The following is a 27,290-nucleotide window of genomic DNA, read 5'->3' as shown; positions in this document are numbered from 1 at the left end:
GGCTCATTGATGCACGTGGGGAGCGAAGGCTTGCCCGTGTGGTCTGATCCAACAGACGAGCTACTGTAGCTCAAATTACTGAAGAAGTTAATGCTGATTATGATAGAAAGGTGTCAGAATACACAGTGCATCACAGTTGCAGGGCTGTTTTGGCAGCAAAAGGGGGGCCAACACAATATTAGGAAGGTGGTCATAATGTTATGCACTGTAATGTATTACATGTATGCAATGTAATGTACATCTTACTTATGATTTTATTTAAATGTTTGATTTTAACTGTAGCTGAATAAACATATTTAAAAAGCTGTAATCTCTTAATAAGAGAGGTAGCAGATTGTTTAAAGGTGGCATCTTTAACCTTCTGTTCATTTGCTTATAGGATCGCTGTGTTGCCGCCCTGGCGAGAGTGGAACGCACTGATTTCCTGTACCCAATGTTCATCGGCGAGGTGGCTCATGTGAGTGCTGAGATCACCTACACCTCTAAGCGTTCTGTGGAGGTGCAGGTCAACGTGGTGTCTGAAAACATACTTACAGGTTAGTGTAACCTGAGCTATTCACTATATTAAGGAATTATATTAGTTCATATGTTTTCCTGTGTAGGTTATTCCACAGATAAGTATGCAAAGTATTTGAATGAAACTTTCAGATCAGAACATTTTTGTGTATTCTTTTAGTGAATTTCACTAAATACAGTTGGTACTGCAGTCAGATGTCAACGGCAGAATAAAACTTGTATAGGACACTTGCAATTCTGCAGCTTTACCATTAGGTGGCGACAGTTTCCAGTCATATTTGACATCTGTCGGTATTGCATGATTATCTGTAATTTTATGTTCATAACTTAATTACTTGTATTAGTAATTATATTTTGGTATGAATTTCTTCAATATCAGTCAGATTGGATTTAGATGGAGGCTGTTTTACGTAAACAGTGGAATGCAGTGTTGGGCAAATAAGGTTATTTATATTGTTTTAGTTGTTTTTTTATAGCCAGTGACGATTATGGAGAATTATTTGCCTTACAAACGGGATCTGCAAAAGTGATTTGTGGAAAAATGCCTTGTTCCTGTTAAATTGAGTTTTTTTTATTGAAAAATGTAAAAACATATTGCCTTTTAACAAGGGCTGTGCGATATGACTAAAAAACTCATCTCAATATGCTTTTGAGAAGTGGTATTTGTATTGACAATATTTATATGAAACAAACCAGCAAAATCTCACAATCACATTTATGCTCTGTTTTACTTCAAATAAACAAGCATCAAAAAATCCCGAAAAAATCACAATATTTCATAATGCTTTGCTATCATTGAAAAATAAGAGCACCCGGTAAACAGCAGCTCCACAACCCAGATCGACCACACAGCAGCATAAAATCATAACCGCTGCTTATGCCTAGTTCACACTACACGATTTTTGCCCTGATTTTTGCTCGGCAACTGGTCGGCGCTAGATTTGCCGGCTCGGGAGCAGCTTGGCATTTGCTTGCCGATCGAAACTCGGCTCTCAATCGCTATGTGACTTGGCTTGGCGACCGAAGCGAGATTTCTAGCATGTCAGATATCTGGATCTGAGTTGCCCGACTGGCAATGAGTGTGGTGTCGAACAGCCAATGGGAACGTAAGATACGGGGTGAGGAGAAACGCAGGGGAGGAGTTGTAAAAAGGTGGGAAAGGGCATAATATAGTTTATATCAGAATATACCGGAACACACACACAAGTTTTACAGTATTTCTGACCTGATCGTTCTCTACAAAACATTACACCAATGTTGCATTGCAAAAATTTACCTCCAGCTCACTATAGAACAATCCATGCTGCTCGTGTAGCCAAATCCACTCAGATTCATTTATTTTAATTATAAATCTGAATGAATTTTCATGACATTTAAGTGTATTATTGCAATATTCAAAAACGTACAATATTCCAGTGCCTACCAATGTACTGATGTCTGTTAGGATTATAACAGCGTGACGGTACCACAACAAAACACAGCGGAGCAGGAGGGGAGGAGCCAGGTGAGCATGTAAGATGTGAGAGGAGCGGAGTCTGTACAGACATGGTCTTTACTTTCTGACGAAACGTGAAATGAGAAACGTGCTGAATGTAGCGGAGAAAAAGTAAAAGTAAAGTATCGATCCCATCACACTAGTATCGATCCGATACCAATACCAACGTTAGTATCGATAATATCGATATTTGGATTGATCCGCCCAGCACTAGTGCTTGCATGTGCCCACCCGCTCATATGCGAAGGAAAGCGTTCCGCGCAGCGCTTTTGTGCTCTGTTTTAAATGTTCTCAAATGGTAACCTGTGTATTCTAGGCGTACTCGATATATCGAATATGGTCATTTTCAACATCGTGTAAAAAGTAATATCGAATATATCAATATTTGCGATGTACCACCCAGCCCTACTTTAAACACACTTGCAGCTTTGTTTAGAATAAATTGCAATGATGCATGATCATCAATAATCAACAATGTGAATCTGTGAATGTTTATGTAAAATAATACTATTGTTTTTTATTTGAAATGGCTCAAATATACCTTTATTATTTAACTTTTACAAGTTATGTGATTGTGTACGGTAAACTGATTTTATGTGATGCAATGTCGTACTGCTTTGGTGGAAAGATCCCAGTATATTTCTGCATCCATATTTGATTTGATACTTGCACACAAAATGTTTCGCTTTATTGCTTTCTTACAATCATTTTAAACAGTAACAGTTGTTTACCAAGGTAAGAAATGGCTGTTTATAGTATTCGCTTTGGCAGGCTTGTCAAAATGCATATTCTCAAAATAGATCCCAGTGCCTGATCTTAAAAAACTTCGAGATTTTGCAGTCATCTGTCATATTACAGTCATATTACTGACAGACATTTATCTTATTGTGATTCTGTGTCATATAGGTCATATAGCCGCATTTGCTTTTTGAGGTGCTGATACAGTACAGTAGACCCTTGACTTACGAATTTAATTGGTTCCGAAGGGCTGTTCATAAGTCAAAATGTTCGTTAGTTAACCAATTTTTCCCATAAGAAATAAAATGATCTTTTTTGTTATAAATACAAGTATATTTTTCCTTAAATCTTAAATTATATAATATACATCACTGTAATAAACAATGATCAACAACAATACACAGTAGTACTGTACATAAAAACACACATCACATTTCAGTATAGTACGTGTGCTGTACCATACACCATAATACATTTCCTTCTTTTTATATTAAATGTATCTACTAGAAACAACAATAACTCTCATATTTCTTTAGTATTTCCTTCTTTATTTCAGTAGTGTTGTATTTTGTAGGTGTAATTACACGAAAGAAAGGATACTTTACTCAGCGATTTCCTTCTTCTCTCTCACTCACTGTTCCCTCTGTCTGATATACAGTGACAGCTACTGGCAGGAGTAATTATACAACAACAGGTAGTGATTTTTTTATTTTCTCACCATTATGCTTCCTCTGCACCTTCTTTGGGGACATTTTAATATTGAATTTTACAAAATATAAAGAAAACACCGAAAAAACACCGTCCACTGTCCGAATGTTCACTCACTGTATATGTATACTGTATATATATATATATATATATATATATATATATACAGTGTATCACAAAAGTGAGTACACCCCTCACATTTCTGCAGATATTTAAGTATATCTTTTCATGGGACAACACTGACAAAATGACACTTTGACACAATGAAAAGTACTCTGTGTGCAGCTTATATAACAGTGTAAATTTATTCTTCCCTCAAAATAACTCAATATACAGCCATTAATGTCTAAACCACCGGCAACAAAAGTGAGTACACCCCTAAGAGACTACACCCCTAAATGTCCAAATTGAGCACTGCTTGTCATTTTCCCTCCAAAATGTCATGTGATTTGTTAGTGTTACTAGGTCTCAGGTGTGCATAGGGAGCAGGTGTGTTCAATTTAGTAGTACAGCTCTCACACTCTCTCATACTGGTCACTGAAAGTTCCAACATGGCACCTCATGGCAAAGAACTCTCTAAGGATCTTAAAAGACGAATTGTTGCGCTACATGAAGATGGCCAAGGCTACAAGAAGATTGCCAACACCCTAAAACTGAACTGCAGCACAGTGGCCAAGATCATCCAGCGTTTTAAAAGAGCAGGGTCCACTCAGAACAGACCTCGCATTGGTCGTCCAAAGAAGCTGAGTGCACGTGCTCAGCGTCACATCCAACTGCTGTCTTTGAAAGATAGGCGCAGGAGTGCTGTCAGCATTGCTGCAGAGATTGAAAAGGTGGGGGGTCAGCCTGTCAGTGCTCAGACCATACGCCGCACACTACATCAAATTGGTCTGCATGGCTGTCACCCCAGAAGGAAGCCTCTTCTGAAGTCTCTACACAAGAAAGCCCGCAAACAGTTGCTGAAGACATGTCAACAAAGGACATGGATTACTGGAACCATGTCCTATGGTCTGATGAGACCAAGATTAATTTGTTTGGTTCAGATGGTCTCAAGCATGTGTGGCGGCAATCAGGTGAGGAGTACAAAGATAAGTGTGTCATGCCTACAGTCAAGCATGGTGGTGGGAATGCCATGGTCTGGGGCTGCATGAGTGCAGCAGGTGTTGGGGAGTTACATTTCATTGAGGGACACATGAACTCCAATATGCACTGTGAAATACTGAAGCAGAGCATGATCCCCTCCCTCTGGAAACTGGGTCGCAGGGCAGTGTTCCAGCATGATAATGACCCCAAACACACCTCTAACACGACCACTGCTTTATTGAAGAGGCTGAGGGTAAAGGTGATGGACTGGCCAAGCATGTCTCCAGACCTAAACCCAATAGAACATCTTTGGGGCATCCTCAAGCGGAAGGTGGAGGAGCGCAAAGTCTCGAATATCCGCCAGCTCCGTGATGTCGTCATGGAGGAGTGGAAAAGCATTCCAGTGGCAACCTTTGAAGCTCTGGTAAACTCCATGCCCAGGAGAGTTAAGGCAGTTCTGGGAAATAATGGTGGCCACACAAAATATTGACACTTCAGGAACTTTCACTAAGGGGTGTACTCACTTTTGTTGCCGGTGGTTTAGACATTAATGGCTGTATATTGAGTTATTTTGAGGGAAGAATAAATTTACACTGTTATATAAGCTGCACACAGAGTACTTTTCATTGTGTCAAAGTGTCATTTTGTCAGTGTTGTCGCATGAAAAGATATACTTAAATATCTGCAGAAATGTGAGGGGTGTACTCACTTTTGTGATACACTGTATATATAGTGTATCACAAAAGTGAGTACACCCCTCACATTTCTGCAAATATTTTATTATATCTTTTCATGGGACAACACTATAGAAATAAAACTTGGATATAACTTAGAGTAGTCAGTGTACAACTTGTATAGCAGTGTAGATTTACTCTCTTCTGAAAATAACTGAACACACAGCCATTAATGTCTAAATGGCTGGCAACATAAGTGAGTACACCCCACAGTGAACATGTCCAAATTGTGCCCAAAGTGTCAATATTTTGTGTGACCACCATTATTATCCAGCACTGCCTTAACCCTCCTGGGCATGGAATTCACCAGAGCTGCACAGGTTGCTACTGGAATCCTCTTCCACTCCTCCATGATGACATCACGGAGCTGGTGGATGTTAGACACCTTGAACTCCTCCACCTTCCACTTGAGGATGCGCCACAGGTGCTCAATTGGGTTTAGTCCATCACCTTTACCTTCAGCTTCCTCAGCAAGGCAGTTGTCATCTTGGAGGTTGTGTTTGGGGTCGTTATCCTGTTGGAAAACTGCCATGAGGCCCAGTTTTCGAGGGAGGGGATCATGCTCTGTTTCAGAATGTCACAGTACATGTTGGAATTCATGTTTCCCTCAATGAACTGCAGCTCCCCAGTGCCAGCAACACTCATGCAGCCCAAGACCATGATGCTACCACCACCATGCTTGACTGTAGGCAAGATACAGTTGTCTTGGTACTTCTCACCAGGGCGCCGCCACACATGCTGGACACCATGTGAGCCAAACAAGTTTATCTTGGTCTCGTCAGACCACAGGGCATTCCAGTAATCCATGTTCTTGGACTGCTTGTCTTCAGCAAACTGTTTGCGGGCTTTCTTGTGCGTCAGCTTCCTTCTGGGATGACGACCATGCAGACCGAGTTGATGCAGTGTGCGGCGTATGGTCTGAGCACTGACAGGCTGACCTCCCACGTCTTCAACCTCTGCAGCAATGCTGGCAGCACTCATGTGTCTATTTTTTAAAGCCAACCTCTGGATATGACGCCGAACACGTGGACTCAACTTCTTTGGTCGACCCTGGCGAAGCCTGTTCCGAGTGGAACCTGTCCTGGAAAACCGCTGTATGACCTTGGCCACCATGCTGTAGCTCAGTTTCAGGGTGTTAGCAATCTTCTTATAGCCCAGGCCATCTTTGTGGAGAGCAACAATTCTATTTCTCACATCCTCAGAGAGTTCTTTGCCATGAGGTGCCATGTTGAATATCCAGTGGCCAGTGTGAGAGAATTGTACCCAAAACACCAAATTTAACAGCCCTGCTCCCCATTTACACCTGGGACCTTGACACATGACACCAGGGAGGGACAACGACACATTTGGGCACAATTTGGACATGTTCACTGAGAGAGAGAGAGACGGTTGGAGTCAACGTGTTCGTGACGTCTTCTGTCTTCGAATTTCTGTTCGTAATCCGAAATTAGTTTGTACGTTAAGTTGAAAAAGATTGCTCGTAACCCAAAATGTTTGTATGGTAAACCGTTCATAACTCAAGGGTCTACTGTATATGAAAAATATTTGCGTAGGTGGATAAGTGGGTAGCACTGTCGCCTCACAGCAAGAAGGTCCTGGGTTCAATCCCCAGGTGGGGTGGTCTGGGTCCTTGGAGTGGAGTTTGCATGTTCTCCCCGTATCTGCGTGGGTTTACTCCGGGTGCTCAGGTGCTAAATTGGAGACACTAAATTGTCCATGACTGTGTTCGGTATAACATTGTGTGAATTGATGAACCTTGTGTAATGAGTTACTACTGTTCTTGTCATGAATGTAACCAAAATGTAAAACATGACGTTAAAATTCTAATAAACAAACAAACAAACAAACAAATCAAGCAAGTAGAGGTTAATGGCCTTGCTCAAGGGACCAACAGAGCCAATCTATCAATGGTGGGGCTTGAACCAGTGAACTTCTGATTAATAGTCCAGCTCCTTAAGTGCTGATCGATCACTGTGGTTGATTGATAATCAATCAACATCAGTCAATCAGTCAAAGGTTTGTCTCTCATGTAGACTAAATCTCAAGATGCTCTCAAAGCTGTCAAAGTTTATTCCTTTCTGTTCACCAGTCTGAATCCAGGTTCTAAACATAGACTTCTAAATCAAACAAGCTAGGGCAGGCTGTCCCAGAAATGACAAATTTTTACCATCAAGAGGCACTTTTTTAAAAGAGATAATGAATCAGTGAACAACGAGGAGGAAAGGAACGCAGAAAACACATCAGCACACATATAAAAAAAGGTATCCTCAAGGTGCACGGTGTTACCACAGCAACCGAGTTGTCAAGGAAGCACAGACGAGCTGGGTTCAGGCGTGATACCGAGTCGATAGAAGGATCTGCAGACGCAGATAATGAAAAAAAACATCTGTATGGGTCTTTTAAGGTTCACAAAAGAAAGGTAGAGTTTGTGCTAAAATAACATAAATCTACTGGTGTCAGATAGTGTGACCTCTGTTGCATAATGCAGAAAGGCTCATTTTAGCATTCATTTATTTCTTCAAAATAGCTCTGTGACCTTTTAGTCATAGACTACACAAACAATACCAAAACAGATCTGCTCAATGCACCGGCCATAAATAAAACATGTCTGTTGGTTAGCTGAGGGACAACAGTGCTAATGATTCCAAACTGATCATTTTTAGTCCTTTCAGCTTGACTAAATCCAAAAATGATTTGTTTTTATTTTATTTTACAGTGGTACCTTGAAACACAACATCAAGGTTTTCAAGGTTTCAAGGTATTTTTTTCCATAAGGATGTATGGGAAACCTGTTAATGCGTTCCATAGTCTCGTGGAACTGCATATATTTTACTCACTCACTCACTCACTCACTCACTTTTTTAACCGCTTATCCAATCAGGGTTGCAGGGGGTTGCTGGCGCTTATCCCAGCTTTTCGATGGGCACAAGGCACACAGTAACACCCTGGATGGGGCACCAGTCCATCACAGGGCAGGCACATACACACACACCCATTCACCTATAGGGCAATTCAGTGTCTCCAATTAACCTGACTGCATGTTTTTGGACTGTGGGAGGAAACTGGAGCTCCCGGAGGAAACCCACGCAGACACAGGGACAACATGCAAACTCCACACAGAAAGGACCTGGACCACCCCGCCTGGGGATCGAACCCAGGACCTTCCTGCTGTGATTCTTACAATTTCTCAGCACCCTGAGCTATAACACAAGTTTAAAAGTGAAACAGGGGAAAAATCCAGTTAAACACAGATACATGTGGATGCTTTCAGAGTGAATTTGACGGTTATTCCACACAAATGCAGATTCGTCTCATAGTTGCACTTTGATGTCGTTTTACTGCACCGCTCAAACCAAGCACTGAGCAAAGAGGCAGTCGCTCACACGTCGAATTTAAGGGAAATGTTGAGTTCAAGTGTGCAAATTTCATGTCGAAGGGCGTCGAGTTTCAAAGATTTCGAGTTTGGGGATGTTGAGTTACAATGTACCACTGTACTGTATAACATTATGACCACCTTCCTAATATTGTGTTGGTCCCCCTTTTGCTGCAAAAACAGCCCTGACCCATCGAGGCATGGACTCCACTAGACCCCTGAAGGTGTGCCGGGGTATCTTGCACCAAGATGTTAGCAGCAGATCCTTTAAAACATCATCGGGTTAAAAGGGGGTCCCAGTAATAACATGTTGCCTCATCTGTGATTTTGACTTCACAGTATTAGAACAGACTATTTTAACAGTATGTACAAAACAAATGTACTGGCATGCTGACGATGTTTGACAGAGAATTAAGAAACACTGGAATATGTCTCCTGTGAGATGGACTTTTCCATCGGTCCTGCCAGACTGTGATTAATAGGTTTTCCACTGCCTCACCAATGTCCAAGGTTCAGACCAAAACCGTAACACATTTGTCTTAAATTTGTCTTAAAATTTTATTCACGTTAACACTGATGACTTACAAATCATCGGAACAGCTTGATTAGTCTTTTTTTATGTTGCATTTTACCTTTTGCCTCCCAGTCTAGTCGTTTCCAGTTCTCCGATTGTAGCTTCTTACATTATTTTTATTTAAAAACAAAATAGATGTTAGCTACAATTTGTAGGCTACATACAAAACAGAACAGTTTTTTGGAACTTGGAAAAACTGCTGGTTATAACTAACTAAAAGTAACTTCCACAATCGAAATGGGCCACCCAGGCTGATCTAAGTTAATAACTTGTCTTGTTGGGGGCTAGATGGAGTAAAAAACATGCAAACACGGGTCACAGACTCTTTTGCAATAAAGCAAATAAAAATATAACAGACCTACTTAATTACTAACAATTACATTGATTTTGAGAATAAAGTCGAAGTGATTATGAGAATAAAGTGGAAATATTATGGCCGAAGAATGTGCAGCCGTCGTAGGCTTGTCAGTTCAGAGAAGCACGGGTCTCAGTACTTGGAACGGCATGCAAGCGTTAAGGGCAGCCTCCAATGCGCATTACTGTGGTTATCCAATAACCCGCGATTACTTTTGGGTAGTTGTTTGTATTGTACGCTCCATCCACATGACATAACGACTAAACCCGTCAATGCAACCATTTATAGCGATGCCATACGGCTTTAGTTTAGCGTACGAGTCCATAAGGGTTGGTTGAAGTACTGGCAACGACACAGACACCGAGCGCAGCGGTGGCACGTGTTCTTCTAAATAAACACAGTTTATTGCAAAGCCGTTTCAGCATCCTAATGCTAATAACAAACTGGTGCTGATGTGCAGGAGATTGTGGATTTCTTTATTTGTGAAACCGATACGAAAGTATAACTTTACCAAATCATGAACATCCCTCATTTTAACACAAGGAGGTTGCTATGTCCATAATTTTTCGACTTTAATCTCAACATTATTTTAACTTTAATCTCGTAATCATTTCGACTTTATTCTTAAAATCATTTTGACTTTATTCTCGAAATCATTTCGACTTTATTCTTGAAATCAAAACATATATTTTTTCCCAGTGCGCCTAAAATGTTCTGCATTCACAGTCTAGCTTTCGTTTCTTTGGAGCCACCATGTTTATCCAAAAACTCGGGAACATTAATATAGGTGTAACATTATTGTTTTGAGTTGGGGGGAAAGAAGATGGGGAGCATTTTACATTTGTTTTATGCGATAGCGACACCTAGAGTTCAAGCAGTTTTTCAAAAACCTGCTCAATCACCAGAGCTGGTACTTCGAATATATCGTATCGAATCTCAGCTCTGCCATTCGGCTGGGCTGGAAGGCTATATGAACAACGTTTGGCTGTTGTTCATCCAGGGAAGGAGTCAGATAGAGACCTCATAACTAATGCAATTACGACCTCTGCTGGCTGATTGATGCCGCCTGCACAGAGTAGAGGAATAATGCATTGATCAGGGTGTGGCTCCCCATGCACAAGGCTGATCGGCATATGAACTCGCCTCGTGCAGGCGAAAATGCATTTTTTTAAAAACCCTGCTCAATAGCGGGCCAACTTTTATTTTATTTCTAAAATACCATGCGAGTTGTTCCAAAAAGTGACCGTAGTCTTAGTTTTGACATCCTTGACTTAGGGTATGGCTCTTAATCTACGTGGGGAAAAATATGCCTTTGAAGAAATTAGTTTTACTTGTTTATTATTCATCCCGCACATATGTCCACTTCAAATTTACACAGCAATAATTATTGGACTAATGTTGGTCATTTCAGTTTTTAGATGTCTAATGAATGCTTTAAGTATATGCATTTTAATATACTGTTACATCTTGTTAAATACATGATGCTTTTGTTCATATTTATAAATACACAGTCAAAAGACATCTATTAAATATGCTTTGTAATTTATGACCATCACTGCAAGGGTCAATCCTCATGTTCTAAGATGTTTGTTGAACTCCTCAGTGCAGCGTTACTGGGTGGTTATGACTTATGTTGGCATTGCCCCTTTAATTTGCCTGCTATGCCAGAGGATGCCTCTGTCATGTCAGTTTAGCGTCACGCTTCCCATACATGCACAGGCTGCAGTTGCAAAGCAGCACCTGCACATTCAAATCCTTGTTATTGCTGTTGGCATTTATCAGGATGTGGGTTCCAAAAATGCCAAAAGTATAGTTCTGTGCTGGTATGTGGAGTCAAATGCAAGCTTATGCATGTATGTGCAGTTACAAATGGAGATGTGCAAACACACACATGTACACTGATCAGCCATAACATTAAAACCACCTCTTTGTTTCTACACTTATTTTATCAGCTCCACTTACCATATAGAAACACTTTGTAGTTCTACAATTACTGACTGTAGTCCATTTATTTCTCTACATACTGTTTTAGCCTGCTTTTACCCTGTTCTTTAATGGTCAGGACCCCCACAGGACCACTACAGAGCAGGTATTATTTAGCTGGTGGTGTGTTAGTGTGTGAATGTGCTGGTATGAGTGGATCAGACACAGCAGTGCTGCTGGAGTTTTTAAATACCATGTCCACTCACTGTCCACTCTATTAGACACTCCTACCTAGATGGTCCACCTTGCAGATGTAAAGTCAGAGACGATCGCTCATCTATTGCTGCTGTTTGAGCTGGTCATCTTCTAGACCTTCATCAGTGGTCACAGGACGCTGCCCACGGGGCGCTGTTGGCTGGATATTTTTGGTTGGTGAACTACTCTCAGTCCAGCAGTGACAGTGAGGTGTTTAAAAACTCCATCAGCATTGCTGTGTCTGATCCACTCATACCAGCACAACACACACTAACACACCACCACCATGTCAGTGTCACTGCAGTGCTGAGAATGATCCACCACCTAAATAACACCTGCTCTGTGGTGGTCCTGGGAGAGTCCTGACCATTAAAAAAACAGCATGAAAGCAGGCTGAAAAAAGCATGCACAGTAACAGATGGACTACAGTCAGTAATTGTAGAACTACAAAGTGCTTCTGTATGGTAAGTGGAGCTGATAAAATGGACAGTGAGTGTAGAAACAAGGAGGTGGTTTTAATGTTATGGCTGATCGGTGTACATTGTAAGTGGGCCAGGTCATAATCATAGATCATTGATTAGCAACAGTCTTAGCCTGTCCTGTGGTTTTTTTCAAGCTCACTTGATGGTGGACATTGCCACCAATGTTGTAGCTGCTTCTAATTTATGGCTGACCTTGCTTTTGGTGGTTCTAACTTACATCTGACTAATAACACAAAGTTCCAGTTTCCTTCTGAAGCCTGGCCAGAGACCACTGTTCCATAAACTTTTACCAGCTGCAATCAGTCATGATCACTTGGATAGAATTTGGTATATAAATATATTTGATCTAAGCTTTGATTTGTTTTAAAAGTGTTTGGACAGAAAATAACAATTTACCGAAGGTGCAAGACTAGTGTATGTAAACTTTCAGCTTTAACTGTATATGCTTGGCTTGTATGTGTGTGATTAAGCGAGATGAGGGGATGAGTTTAGGGCGATCACATGACTACTTTTTCTCTTACTAAAACACAACTTAAGCACACACGCACAGTCAGAGCCAATCTTGTCAGTCTTGGCTCACTCACACCTCAAGGGTCTCCTGCTTCAGAACGCAGGGGCCGTGATGATTGTGGCCTCAGGCTAGCCTTCCTCCAATCCCTATTTATTTTATTTTTTTGGTTTCTCTTCATGTGTATGTATGACCTAAACCACACAGTGACACCAAAAGAGAAATCAAACTTGAATATAATTTCTAAAAAATGTAATCTTACATACTCTATATGGCCAAAATTATGTGGACCTTTGTGTTATGTATCGAAGAAGAATAATTATGGTTTTATTTGTCATATATACATATACACTGATCAGGCATAACATCTGTCAGCTCCACTTACCATATAGGAGCACTTTGTAGTTCTACAATTACTAACTGTAGTCCATCAGTTTCTCTACATACTTTTATAGCTTGCTTTCACCTTGTTCTTCAATGGTCCACTACAGAGTAGGTATTATTTAGGTGGTGGATCATTCTCAGCACTGCAGTGACACTGACATGGTGGTGGTGTGTTAGTGTGTGTTGTGTTGGTATGAGTGGATAAGACACAGCAGCGCTGCTGGTTTTTTCAAATACCGTGTTCACTCACTGTTCACCCTATTAGACACTCCTACCTAGTTGGTCCACCTTGTAGGTGTGAAGTCAGAGTCGATCGCTCATCTATTGCTGCTGTTTGAGTTGGTCATCTTCTAGACCTTCATTAGTGGTCACAGGACGCTGCCCATGGGGCACTGTTGGCTGGATATATTTTTGGTTGGTGGACTATTCTCAGTCCATCAGTGACAGCAAGGTGTTTAAAAACTCCATCAGCGCTTCTGTGTCTTATCCACTCATTCCAGCACAACACACACTAACACACCACCACCATGTCAGTGTCACTGCAGTGCTAAGAATGATCCACCACCTAAATAACACCTGCTCTGTAGTGGTCCTGACCATTGAAGAACAGCATGAAAGGGGGCTAACAAAGCATGTAGAGAAACGGATGGACTACAGTCAGTAATTGTAGAACTACAAAGTGCTCCTATATGGTGTGTTTAGAAACAAGGAGGTGGTTTTAATGTTATGGCTGATTGGTGTATATTTCAAAGAGTTTGGTGTGACGAACTCCAGTCACCTGCGCAGAGCCCTTAACTCAACCCTATTGAACACCTTTTGGTTAAACTGGAGCATTGACTGTGGAACTGTGGAAAGTCTTCCCAGGTCATTGGGGGATGTCATAGATGCAAAAAGGGTGGTCATCTTCATATTGAGGATCAACTTGATCCTTTCCCTCGCAGACTCAAGAAAAATAACTAGCATGTTTAACTCAAAATCATGTCATGTGAAAGGTGTTGCGATCAGGTTGTAATTGTTATGAATACAGAAAAATACAGAAAGAAAACCCTGGGGGAGGAGTTGTAAATATTTGGAACAGGGGCATAAGATAGTTTATATCTGAATACATCGGCACACACAAGCTTTATAGTATTTGTGATTTCCATGCCAAACCATAATACCAACGTCGCATTGCAAAAAATATTTATTTGACTTCCAACTCTCTGCAGAACAGTCAATCCCTGCTGGCTGCGTAGCCAAATCCACTCCTTCACCCAGATTCATTTATTTTCCTACTTGCTTCTACGCTATAGCGCTCAGACAACTTTGATCACTCGCTTCTTGCTGATGTGCACTTCTCGCGTGTGTGTTCGTGACAAAACGTAGTTTGGGAGACCAGACAGACTCGTCTGAGATTCCTTCTGGTTATAGATTGTGTACTTTGTCACCCCCTTATCGCCGATCAGTCTTGTAGTATGAAATCCACAACGACTTAAAAGAGTCCCGATTACAAGAGATCAAGTCGTGTAGTGTGAACTGTACAGTGAGCTGAGCAACTTGAAAGTCGTGTAGTGTGAACTTGGCATTAGTTAGTCGACCAGCGTAACAGAACAGTGCATCAAATCAATTATCAGATTGATAATTTAGATTTTTAATGGTTGCTACACTTGCAACCAACCACTTGTGCTTGCAACCAACCTACAGACTGCCTTCGGGGGGATTGGGAGATGCCAGTAAAATACTGCATGTGCAAATGTATGGTGGCATTTATCTGGGTGTTTTGAAAGGAAAGACTTTATAGTATTACAGAATGTATTGACATTTTTAGGATTTGGGTCCAGATATGGGACAGTTTAGGGCAGCGATCCCCAACGGTCTCTCGTGGCTTATTGCTTTATTTGATACTGAATATAGGTGTACATAAAGGCAATGAAGTAACATACAGTATATACGCCTGGCAACCTCACAACAGCCCCTGAAACAGCTGAACCTAAAAATTAATGTCTTTTGTTAAGACAGCATTTACACTCTCACACGTTGTGTGTCAACCGAACCAACAAGTCAGCAGTTTTAATCTCATTACCTTCTTACACACATGCACAAACATACACACGTACACACACCGTCCTAATGACTAGAGATTTGGGTTCAGCTGAGCTTGTGCAAATTACCATCCTACCATAAACTCTGACAGTTCACAGACGATGATAACGACTTTAGCCTTTAAACCTTTGCAGCGCTTTAAAGATCCAGCAATCTGTAAACAAACTGCACCCCATTACACCACTTGAAAGTATTCCAGGCACAGAAAGCCACAGCACTCGTTGGGTGTTGCTGCAGAATTGAAGGCAGTGTGCAGATCGCTGGCGAGGGTAATGGAAACTCTGAGTTGGTTAGCCGATGTCCTAACATATTAATCAAGTCAAGCGTTGTCTCCTGTGGGTTCAATGCTATCAAATTTTCAGGATTTTAATTTATATGATGTGGTTTAAATTGATTGATTTTGATTAGTATGCACTGATTAGCCATAACATTAAAACCACCTCCTTGTTTCTACACTCACTGTCCATTTTATCAGCTCCACTTACCATATAGAAGCACTTTGTAGTTCTACAATTACTGACTGTAGTCCTTCTATTTCTTAACATACCTTTTTAACCTGCTTTCACCCTGTTCTTCAATGGTCTCCATCAGCGCTGCTGTGTCTTATCCACTCATACCAGCACAACACACACTAACACACCACCACCATGTGCTGAGAATGATCCACCACCCAAATAATACCTACTCTGTAGTGGTCCTGGGAGAGGTCTGACCATTGGAGAGCAGGGTAAAAGGGGGCTAACAAAGCATGCAGAGAAACAGATGAACTACAGTCAGTAATTGTAGAACTACAAAGTGCTTCTATATGGTAAGTGGAGCTGATAAAATGGACAGTGAGTGTAGAAACAAGGAGGTGGTTTTAATGTTATGGTTGATCTACCTTTTTTAAAGATTTGAAATGCGTGTAGTGTGTAGGTGGTGGAGTGTAGAATCAAGCAGCATGTTCCAGCAGGGTCCAGTGGGGGGCGTTGGCAGCTAAAATGTTGCCCCACACGAATTATGGCTATAAATATCATTCTTTAGTCAAATCTCTGCCCTGCTACAGCTGCACCCATCAAATCTAAGTTCTGTTATTGCTAAATAATACTGAAAAGAAACAGAAGCAGGGGTTTTCACAAAAAAAACAAAAACAAAGCACATAACTTTTTATCTTTGTTTACAGCACTCACTAGTGAGTCCCAAACTGCCCCTAAAAGCAATGTCAAATCAAGAACCGTTTGTCCAGAATGAACAATGCCCATGTGCTATGCAATCTTCACAGGCAATTTTAATTTGGTTGATTGGTGTAAGGGCGGTACGGTGGCTCGGTGGGTAGCACTGTTGCCTCACAACAAAAAGGTCCTGGGTTAGATCCCCAGGCGGGGCCGTCCGGGTCCTTTCTGTGCGGAGTTTGCATGTTCTCCCCGTGTCTGCGTGGGTTTTCTCCGGGAGCTCCGGTTTCCTCCCACAGTCAGGGTGAAAAAACATGCGGTCAGGGTAATTGGAGACACGGAATTGCCCTATGGGTGAATGGGTGTGTGTGTAGGTGTGTCTGCCCTGCGATGGACTGGCACCCCGTTCAGGGTGTTACTGTGTGCCTTGCACCCACTGAAAAGATGGGATAGACTCCAGCACCCCTCGCGACCCTAATTGGATAAGCGGTTAAGAAAGTGAGTGAGTTGCCGCTCAGGTGGCGCAGCCGTAAAGTACACTAGCGCACCAGAGTTGGGGTTTCGAATACATCGTATCAGAACTCAGCTCTGCCTTCCGACTAGGCTGAGCGGCAGCATGAACAATGATTGGCTGTTGTTCAGGGTTAGGGGTAAAAAGTCGGATCATAGGTCCTCATAATAGGTCAGGGCTGAGGAATAATGCTGATGGGAATGTGGCCCTTCGTACACAGTGCCCGTCGGTGTATGAACTCGACTCATGCAGGTGAAAAATGCAGTCTGTACTGACTGTACGTGCCGGAGTGAGTGAGTGTGATTGGTGTAAGGCACACTTCTACTGAACTTTGAGGAAAAAGCTATACATTATGAGCTTTACAAAGCTGAGATTTATGGCTAATTAGACTGCTAATTAAAATGTATTAAAGGCCAATGTGCAAGCATTCATACCTTGGTAGTATATAGCACAAAACCTGGTTAAATAGGGTAAAGCAGTGGATACATGTAATGTAACCTGATGAGCAATGTTTACTGTATTACATACATTAATGGATTTCTGTTTAAAGAAAGGCTACAGCCAGATCAGCTGCCAGCTGTTCAATAATGGTACGGGCAGCATCTTGTGAAAGTCATTACATCCCGTGATTACATGGTTGTGTTAGAGCCTACAAATACAAGGCAATTATTTTCAAGGTGAGGTGCACCCTGTGGTGCAAAATTTTTTTTTCCCCAGTGGATGATTAAAAGCAAAGCGATGCTCCTTTCATAATTCCCCAGCTACCAGATTAAAGCTTTTATAACTTTTTAGATGTTTTAAGCTCCTTAAAGGACTAAAATGTTTGTTTTGTGGTCCAACAAAGAACGTCCCCTCTCCATATTAGATCCCTATTATTAATACACACTCACACTCACTGTCCATTATATCGGCTTCACTTACCATATAGAAGCACTTTGTAGTTCTACAATTACCGACTGTAGTCCATCTGTTTCTCTGTTTCTCTTTGTTAGCCCCCTTTCATGTTGTTCTTCAATGGTCAGGACCCCCACAGGACCACCACAGAGTAGGTATTATTTGGGTGGTGGGTCATTCTCAGCACTGCAGTGACACTGACATGGTGGTGGTGTGTTAGTGTGTGTTGTGCTGGTATGAGTGGATCAGACACAGCAGCGCTGCTGGACTGAGAATAGTCCACCAACCAAAAATATCCAGCCAACAGCACCCCGTGGGCAGCGTCCTGTGACCACTGATGAAGGTCTAGAAGATGACCAACTCAAAAAGCAGCAATAGATGAGCGATCGTCTCTGACTTTACATCTACAAGGTTTACCAACTAGGTAGGAGTGTCTAATAGAGTGGACAGTGAGTGGACACGGTGTTTAAAAACTCCAGCAGCGCTGCTGTGTCTGATCCACTCATAAGAGCACAACACACACTAACACACCACCACCATGTCATTGTCACTGCATTACCGAGAATGATCCACCTGCTCTGTGGTGGTCCAGTGGGGGTCCTGATCATTGAAGAACAGGGTGAAAGCAGGTTTAAAAGATATATAGAGAAACAGATGGACTACAGTCAGTAGTTGTAGAACTACAAAGTGCTTCTATATGGTAAGTGAAGCCTCCAAAATCCTAAATATTACTAGGATCCCATCAGGAGAGAGAAATCATTACTTGGTTTAAAGTATGAGAGCAACAAGCGAGAAGGAGTTATGATGTGGATGCAGCAGCACATCCTCTCCAGTGGGTCTTCTTTTCTTCTAATTATGCTCTTAGTCACAGCTGCAGTGCCAGATTAATTTTCGCTCCCCCATAACCCTCCCTCCCCTCCCGTTCCAACTAGCTTTTGATATTTAGCGAACCTTGAATGAAGTTATTACTTTTTCAAACTTTTCTAAGTAGATCTTGCTTAATGACTGGTCAGTGCATTACTGGAACTTCAGATTCTAAGCTATTGGTTTGAATCTTTCTCCGGAGCTTTTCCGAGGCGAGCAGAAACAATGACTACCACAATATCTAACCTCCAATATCTAACCATCTGTCCAGCGTGCATTCTATTTTTAGCAGGTCAATCTTGACAGCATGTAAATACGCCTCATATGTGAAACCCAAAGACAAGCTGCCACAGGCACCAATTAGACGAGCTGGGCTCTCACCATGGCAGCGGCAGAATCCCTTCATGGTTGTCACAGCAACTGGCCTGGTTACTTGCCTCGGATGGAGTGTAAAATGCAAATGCTATTCCCAAATGCGGACTGTCAGGACTCATCGCGCACTTTTAGCTGATTCTGTACAGAGTCAGTTAAGGCTTATCATTCATGCGTAGCATTTGTTCAGACGTAACACTTTAAATAGTGTTAGTCAGAGATGTTCACAAGTCACAAAATACGAGCCAGAGTCGAGTCACGAGTCTTTAGGCTAGAGTCCGAGTCGAGTCACGAGTATTTAGGCTAGAGTCCGAGTCAAGTCACGAGTCAGTATAATCAGCACAAACCATATATTGGAAATGTACAGTAGAAATAAACAAATAATATGTAAGTTCAGATAAAAATAACAACAGATTAGCAACTGTATTTTGCCGTTTTGTTTTACTCAGTGCCTTTACTTTCCTAGTCATTGTGCAAATGAATGTAATTTCCATAACAAGAAGGTACCAGTTAAAAGCGTAAACTGATACGTTTTGTTTTCATTGCAAAACAAAAGCATGATAAATCACGGCACAGCGGCCAAAATCCAAAACACAGCAAAAAAAAAAAAATCATAACCACTGCTTACCTTAGCTTATGTTCTTCCAGATGCTATTAAATTTATAACCGCGTGTCCCATTAGGAATATAATCCGTTATTTTGTAAATGTGCTTATAATTAAAAACCTCCAAACTTTTCCCGGTTCTGAAGTAAAACACTAACTCGTTAGAAAGCCAATCAAGCGTTTCATTGACAATCATCTGTGTGACGCAAACTGAATGAATGCAAATAACAGCATTTCTTACTGAAAATTTAAATCAGAAGGTCTGATTGGTTCAGAAAGCGCTCTTTCAACCATTAGCGCCAATTCCGTAGGAGCGTTTCATTCACCCCAGTTGTTCCTGTGAAGTGCACTACGTAGGGTATATTCCACCATTTTAAGTGAGAACGAAAATGTTCAAATGAAGTGAACTTCACACTGTGCAGGGAGTAGCTGGCTGTAACATTCTCTATATATATATACTGTATATACAGTGGGGAAAATAAGTATTTGATCCCCTGTTGATTTTGTAAGTTTACCCCCTTACAAAGACTTGAACAGTCTATAATTTTTATGGAAGGTTTATTTTAACAGAGAGAGACAGAATATCAACAAAAAAATCCAGAAAAAAACCATTAAATAAAGTTATAAATTAATTTGTATTTAATTAAGGGAAATAAGTATTTGATCCCCTACCAACCAGCAAGAATTCTGACCCCCACAGGTTATGTGCACAAAAGGCACACAAATTAGTCCTGTCCCTGTATAAAAGACTCCTGTCACAGAATCAGTTTCTTCCATTCAAATCTCTCGACCACCATGGGCAAGACCAAAGAGCTATCAAAGGACATCAGGGACAAGATTGTAGACCTGCACAAGGCTGGAATGGGCTACAAGACCATCAGCAAGAAGCTTGGTGAGAAAGAGACCACTGTTGGTGCAATCATTCGAAAATGGAAGAAATACAAGATCACAGTCAAATCACCCTCACTCTGGAGCTCCATGCAAGATCTCACCTGGTGGGGTAAGAATGATTCTGAGAAAGGTGAGGTCAGTCCAGAATTACACGGGAGGAGCTTGTCAATGATCTCAAGGGAGCTGGGAGCACAGTCACCAAGAAAACCATTAGTAACACACTTCGCCGTAATGGATTGAGATCCTGCAGTGCCCGCAAAGTCCCTCTGCTCAAGAAGGCTCATGTACAGGCCCGTCTGAAGTTTGCCAATGAACACCTGAATGATTCAGAGAAAGTTTGGGAGAATGTGATATGGTCAGATGAGACCAAAATTGAGCTCTTTGGCATCAACTCCACTCGCCGTGTATGGAGGCAGAGAAATGCCCAGTGGGGATGGTGTTCTTGGGGTCATATCCAGCATTTCTCTGCTCCCAGCTCCCTTGAGATCATTGACAAGCTCCTCCCGTGTAATTCTGGACTGACCTCACCTTTCTCAGAATCATTCTTACCCCACCAGGTGAGATCTTGCATGGAGCTCCAGAGTGAGGGTGATTGACTGTGATCTTGTATTTCTTCCATTTTCGAATTATCGTGCCAACAGTGGTCTCTTTCTCACGAAGCTTCTTGCTGATGGTCTTGTAGCCCATTCCAGCCTTGTGCAGGTCTACAATCTTGTCCCTGACGTCCTTTGATAGCTCTTTGGTCTTGCCCATGGTGGTCGAGAGATTTGAACGGAAGAAACTGATTCTGTGACAGGAGTCTTTTATACAGGGACAGGACTAATTTGTGTGCCTTTTGTGCTGTCTGTGGGGGTCAGAATTCTTGCTGGTTGGTAGGGGATCAAATACTTATTTCCCTTAATTAAATACAAATTAATTTATAACTTTTATTTAATGTTATTTTTTTCTGGATTTTTTTGTTGATATTCTGTCTCTCTCTGTTAAAATAAACCTTCCATAAAAATTATAGACTGTTCAAGTCTTTGTAAGGGGGTAAACTTACAAAATCAGCAGGGGATAAAATACTTATTTTCCTCATTGTATATATATATATATATATACAGCTGACCCTAAGGACTCTTGTTGTTACGAGTCATTTTTGTGCAAGTCATGAGTCGAGTCATTTGAAACAAGTCCGAATTGACTCGAGTCCCCATCTCTGGCACGAGTCCCCATCTCTGGCACAAATCCCCACAACGTCTTGTGATAGCCTTTTCAGAAAAGTGGCTGTTTTTTAGCATTTTTTACAACTTTACAAAATCCAGGACCGACAGACCAAAAACCCCTGTTGAGCAAGCCAAGGGCGACAGTGGCAAAGAAAAACTCCCTTAAAATTACAGGAAGAAACCTTGAGAGGAACCAGACTTAGCAGGGACCCCCATCCTCGTTGGGTGGCCTGGAGAATAATTTGAATTAATAGGATTTACACAAATAATACAAACACAGAATTAATTTTAACAAAAAGTTATAACTAGCAAATAATAATAATAATAATAATGTAAACAACTGGAGTTCAGTCCAGTCTGTAATAAAATCTGTAGTGAGTTTTTGACATGTTCCTGTCATATCCATAAGGAGCAACATTGTTGGCACATCAGTCTCATCTTGCAGGCTTCAACCTTCAGATTTCAGGTTTCCAACTCCGACACCCCTTATTATTACAGCATAACTAAAAGGGAGAGTGAGCAGGCAACACAGTCAGCGCCACCTCCCCCACCATCATCAAACCTGAGTGACTGTACAATAGAGAGATATCGGGACCTATATTTGTCATATTTTAGACCTATATTTGTCATATTTTCATATTTTAGACCTATTTTTCATATTTTAAGTTTTTGTAAATATATTTTTGCATTTTAGTGGGTTTATTAAATTTTTATATCTTTCATATATTTTAGGTTTAGTGTTTATTAAATGTTAATTGTTGCACCATGGGTCTGAGAGTAACGTAATTTCAATCCTCTGTATGTCCTATACATATTGCAGTATTGACAATAAAGCAAACCTTGACTTTGACTTTGAAGAGAGTAGGGCTGAAACGATTCCTCGAGAAACTCGAGTAATTCGATTACTAAAAATCATCAATTCAAATTTTTCGCATCGAGGCATCGTTTAATCCATACAACTATATACAGCTCACGGTGTTTCACACGGATGACTTTCACTTTTGTACAACGTGTTCACGCTGTGGGCAGGTGACGTGAAGAAGCCGAGGGCTGTGTCCCAAATCACATACTTAAACAGTACTTAACAGTACTTAAACCGGGTACTTTCCGCGTACAGTTTAATGAATACTCTGTATTTTGACATGCTCGCTGCGAGTTCAGTCTTTAAACTACTGTATGCAAGAAATACAAATGTGCAGTTTGTTTTAAGAGACATGTCTTACTTAATCGTATATGTATTTATTCTTGCTCTTTATTAAAGCAAAAGTATTTCTCATCCGAATACTCGATTAATCTCTGAAATAATCGATAGAATACTCGATTACAAAAATAATCGATAGTTGCAGCCCTAGAAAAGAGGCACAACAAAAGCAACCCAACATCCCTGATCACCACAAGTTTCTATGACCTAGAACCCCCAAGCTTCTCACCTTTGTGTGTGTTGTTATAGCTAAAAGATCACATAGAAGTCACTACTTTAATGCCATTTGTTTTTGAAATGGGATGTCCAACAGACTCATGGTTGGGTCTCCAAATACTTTTAGCCATTTATTGTATTCTGCACAAAATACTTGATTACATCATTGAGGCCTTACCTTTTTTCCACCAAGGTCAATGAAAAACCACCTCTCAAAAAAACATGATACACATTATACACAAATGCACTTTATACCTCAGTGATTTATGTTTCCAGTAGTGTCAACCAAAAAGTCAACCAAACTGTAAAAGAAAATGTAGTAGTTGATCTGGGCGACACAATTGCGCTTAAGATTGATCCTCACATTGATTTTGCTTTCCTCCCATCTGCCAAAACAAGCAAAGAGTGACTTGACTACTCTGAATTGCCCCTAGATAACAGTAAGTCCGTATGTTAGTGTATATGTATAATGTGTACTGTTGGCCATATAGTGTAGACTTTGTGTTTAATAAAGGCCTGTTCCAGCATGACTGTGACCCTATGAATAAAGTAATATCCATATAGACATGGCCTGATGAATTTAGCATGAAGTAATTCCAGTGGCCTGCAGAGACCAGACCTCAACTTCATTAAGCGTTAATTGAAATTAAATGGAAAGCCGATTGTGAGCCAGTGCCTAACCTCACAATTGCTTTTTAGTCACAAATGAGTGGGCACAAAGACACACTTCTAGATTTTTGTGCAATGCCTTCCCAGAAAATGAGAGATTGTTTTAAAGTTGTCATGTTTTAAGATCATTTGTTCAGAAAGTTTATGGTCAGTTTTGACTCTATAGTTTATGAATTCACGGACGTAAAAATTGTGTCACGGACCATGAAATGAGCTGTTTCCTGTGTAATATGCAATTCGCTGTAAAATTCAAAATGTAAGGTTTGTGTTTAGCGAATTAACATTCTTTATTTGCGTAGCGAGGCGGTCCTAGCTATCATACAGCAATTACGTTAGTGTAACAGATTCTTCTGTAGTGTAGTGTGCGGGCAGTGTTTAATGTATGTGTTTACATATTGGGTGCATTTAGTCCCTTTTGGGGTTTCCATAATCAATGCAAAGTGTGCTTCTCTACACACGTGATCACATCTCGGTTGTCAAAGTCTAAAGCAGCTAAAAACACTACTTGGTTAACTCCCAACTGATTCTGTAGATGTTGAGGGAGGTGTGTCAAAACACAAACATCATTCAGTTTATGAGTGTTCACTTTCTGTTCAGGTGCTTTGGGCTACTAACCAAAGTCTTTAAACAGCGTCGAAGACCCCTACCAGATTCCTTAGCGAGTTCAGTAAAGGCGCCTTCACATGAAAAGAGGCAAAATTGCTTTTGCGCTGCTGTGCCATTATTTCCTATGAAGTGTGGCAGTGCACAAAGCTTAACATGACTTATTGTACTAAAATGAGCAAAGAAATTTCATTAGTGGAGAGAACTTATGAGCAGTAATAATTAAGAGAGGTTCAGTGTTCCTGTGTCGTTCTTTTAATACATTAAGTCACATTAAGCTTTTTTTTAATGATAAGCATTTTAGACTCTTGGAAAAGCTGATTCTCACAATTTCTCAGCACCTCGAGCTTTAACACAAGTTTAAAAGTGACACAGAAGAAAAATCCAGATAAATACATGTAGTGCTTTCAGAGTGAATTTGACAGTTACTCCACACAAATGTAGATGCTTCTCATGTTTGCACTTTGATGACGTCTTACTGCACCGTACAAGCCGAGCGATGAACAAAGCGGCTGTTCTTTGTTAATTTGAAAATAATTAAATAAATACATTTAAAAAAAGCTAAACAAAGCGACAGTCGCGCATACGAGTTAAAGGGTACGAATTTCTCGATGAAGGGCGTCGAGTTTCAAAGATTTCAAGTTTAGGGGACGTCGAGTTACAAGGTACCACTGCATGTACATGAATATCCCACCTTGAGCTTGTCGGATGATTCATTTTAAAACCTACGCATAAATTTGGAGTTGGCGCCTGCTTTGAAGGTTATAATAGTGTCTATATTTTCCTTGGAGTGCCTGTGTCTGTTTAGTCAAATGGCATTGGTCAGGTCAGCTAGTCACTAGGGTAGGACAAGAAGGCTATGGTAGCTCAGCTGTTAAGCTACTTGACTAGACAGTGGAAGGTTGCTGGTTTAATCTCCACCTCTGCCAGCAGGTAGCAGAGCTAAGATTTAAACGCAAGAGTTCAAGATCTCAGCACTGGTGGGCTAGCGTGTTTTTAAAGCTACCTAAATAAACTTTTAAGCAATGATATCAATCACACTTCCAAGTCAGTTCTGGAATATCAAGCAGTGGCCTTTGTAGGCTTCAGATTTAAAGAAAGGCACCAATTAGCCAAAAATGAGGTGGAAGCTTTTGCTTAAAGGATGTTCCATCAAAGATTGAAGCTTGAAGGGTTTAATGACATTTGTCAAGAAAACTAGATGTTTTTCACTCTGTCAACTTATGTTCTCAAACTTGCTTATATGTGTCAATAAATATTTTTACTCTGTTTACTGAGACGTTTTTATTATATTAATAAATTTTTAAGGTTTAGTTATTCTGTGTGTACAGTTCATTAGTGTTTCTCACACTTCACACAAAGCTTTTTTCCCTTCCGAAATCACTCCACTGCCACAAACACAGTCGACTCAAAATAGCCTCACTTGCACTTTAGAAAGAGCTAAAGAGCTTCGATGGGAGAAGTCTCCATGACAACCAAAGTAGCTAGCAGCCCACTTTGCCAGAAATATGTTGGAAGATTGGCTTTTGAAAAAGCGTTCTGGACCACCCACAGCGAATAGTAATTGCATTTATTAAGTGCTCGCTATTCAGTTTAAAATAATTTTTAGTGTCTCTTTTCAAAGTGAAATGTTGGAGATTAAAGACATGTAGAGGAACATGGATGGAACATTCAAGTGACTCTATAAGTATTTTAGCAGAGCATGCAGCATCATTAGGGACCCCACACTAGATGCTAACTGCATGTCGTTGCCTTGTACTTGTACTGAGCAATAAAGTTTATCTATTTATCTATCTATCCGTCCATCCATCCATCCATCTACATCGATCAGCCATAACATTAAAACCACCTCCTTGTTTCTACACTCACTGTCCATTTTATCAGCTCCACTTACCATATATAAGCACTTTGTAGTTCTACAATTACTGACTGTAGTCCATCTTTTTCTCTGCATACTTTGTTTGCCCCCTTTAATGCTGTTCTTCAATGGTCAGGACTCTCCCAGGACCACCACAGAGTAGGTATTATTTGGGTAGTGGATCATTCTCAGCACTGCAGTGACACTGACATGGTGGTGGTGTGTTAGTGTGTGTTGTGCTGGTATGAGTGGATAAGACACAGCAGCGCTGCTGGAGTTTTTAAACACCTCACTGTCACTGCTGGACTGAGAATAGTCCACCAACCAAAAATATCCAGCCAACAGCGCCCTGTGGGCAGCGTCCTGTGACCACTGATGAAGGTCTCGAAGATGACCAACTCAAACAGCAGCAATAGATGAGCGATCGTCTCTGACTTTACATCTACAAGGTGGACCAACTAGGTAGGAGTGTCTAATAGAGTGGACAGTGAGTGGACATGGTATTTAAAAACTCCAGCAGCGCTGCTGTGTCTGATCCACTCATACCAGCACAACACACACTAACACACCACCACCGTGTCACTGCAGTGCTGAGAATGATCCACCACCTAAATAATACCTGCTCTGTGGTGGTCCTGACCATTGAGGAACAGGGTGAAATCAGGCTAAAAAGTATGTAGAGAAACAGATGGACTAAAGTCAGTAACACAGCCCCATACCATGACAGACCCTGGCTTTTGGACTTGTTGCTGATAACAGTCTGGACGGTCCTTTTCATCTTTGGTCCGGAGCACACTGTGTTTATTTCTTCCAAAAAAGGAAGAATGGAATCTTGATTCGTTTGACCACAATACACGTTTCCACTGTGTGATGGTCCATCCCAGATGCCTCCTAGCCCAGAGAAGTTGATGTTGCTTGTGGACATGTTTAACATAAGGCTTCTTTTTTTGCACAGTAAAGTTTTAAGTGGTATTTGTGCATGTAACTCTGTATTGTAGTGCTTGACAAAGGTTTGCCAAAGTAATCCCTCACCCATGTGGT

General features: G+C 41.0%; 1 protein-coding gene across 2 annotated transcripts in view; it reads left to right on the top strand.

The window, feature by feature from the left end:
• acot7 (acyl-CoA thioesterase 7) overlaps window positions 1–27,290 on the top strand; it is a 114,603-nt gene that overhangs the window by 18,306 nt on the left and 69,007 nt on the right. For both annotated transcript variants that reach the window (XM_062998532.1, XM_062998531.1), the window contains exon 3: window positions 380–536. In XM_062998532.1, coding sequence (XP_062854602.1) covers window positions 380–536 — 157 coding nt within the window. The remainder of the gene's footprint in view (window positions 1–379; window positions 537–27,290) is intronic.

This window comes from Trichomycterus rosablanca, chromosome 7 (assembly GCF_030014385.1).
Source record: "Trichomycterus rosablanca isolate fTriRos1 chromosome 7, fTriRos1.hap1, whole genome shotgun sequence".
NCBI lineage: Eukaryota > Metazoa > Chordata > Actinopteri > Siluriformes > Trichomycteridae > Trichomycterus > Trichomycterus rosablanca.
Note: the sequence above shows the minus strand (reverse complement) of the source record. Positions and strands in the feature narration are given on the sequence as shown.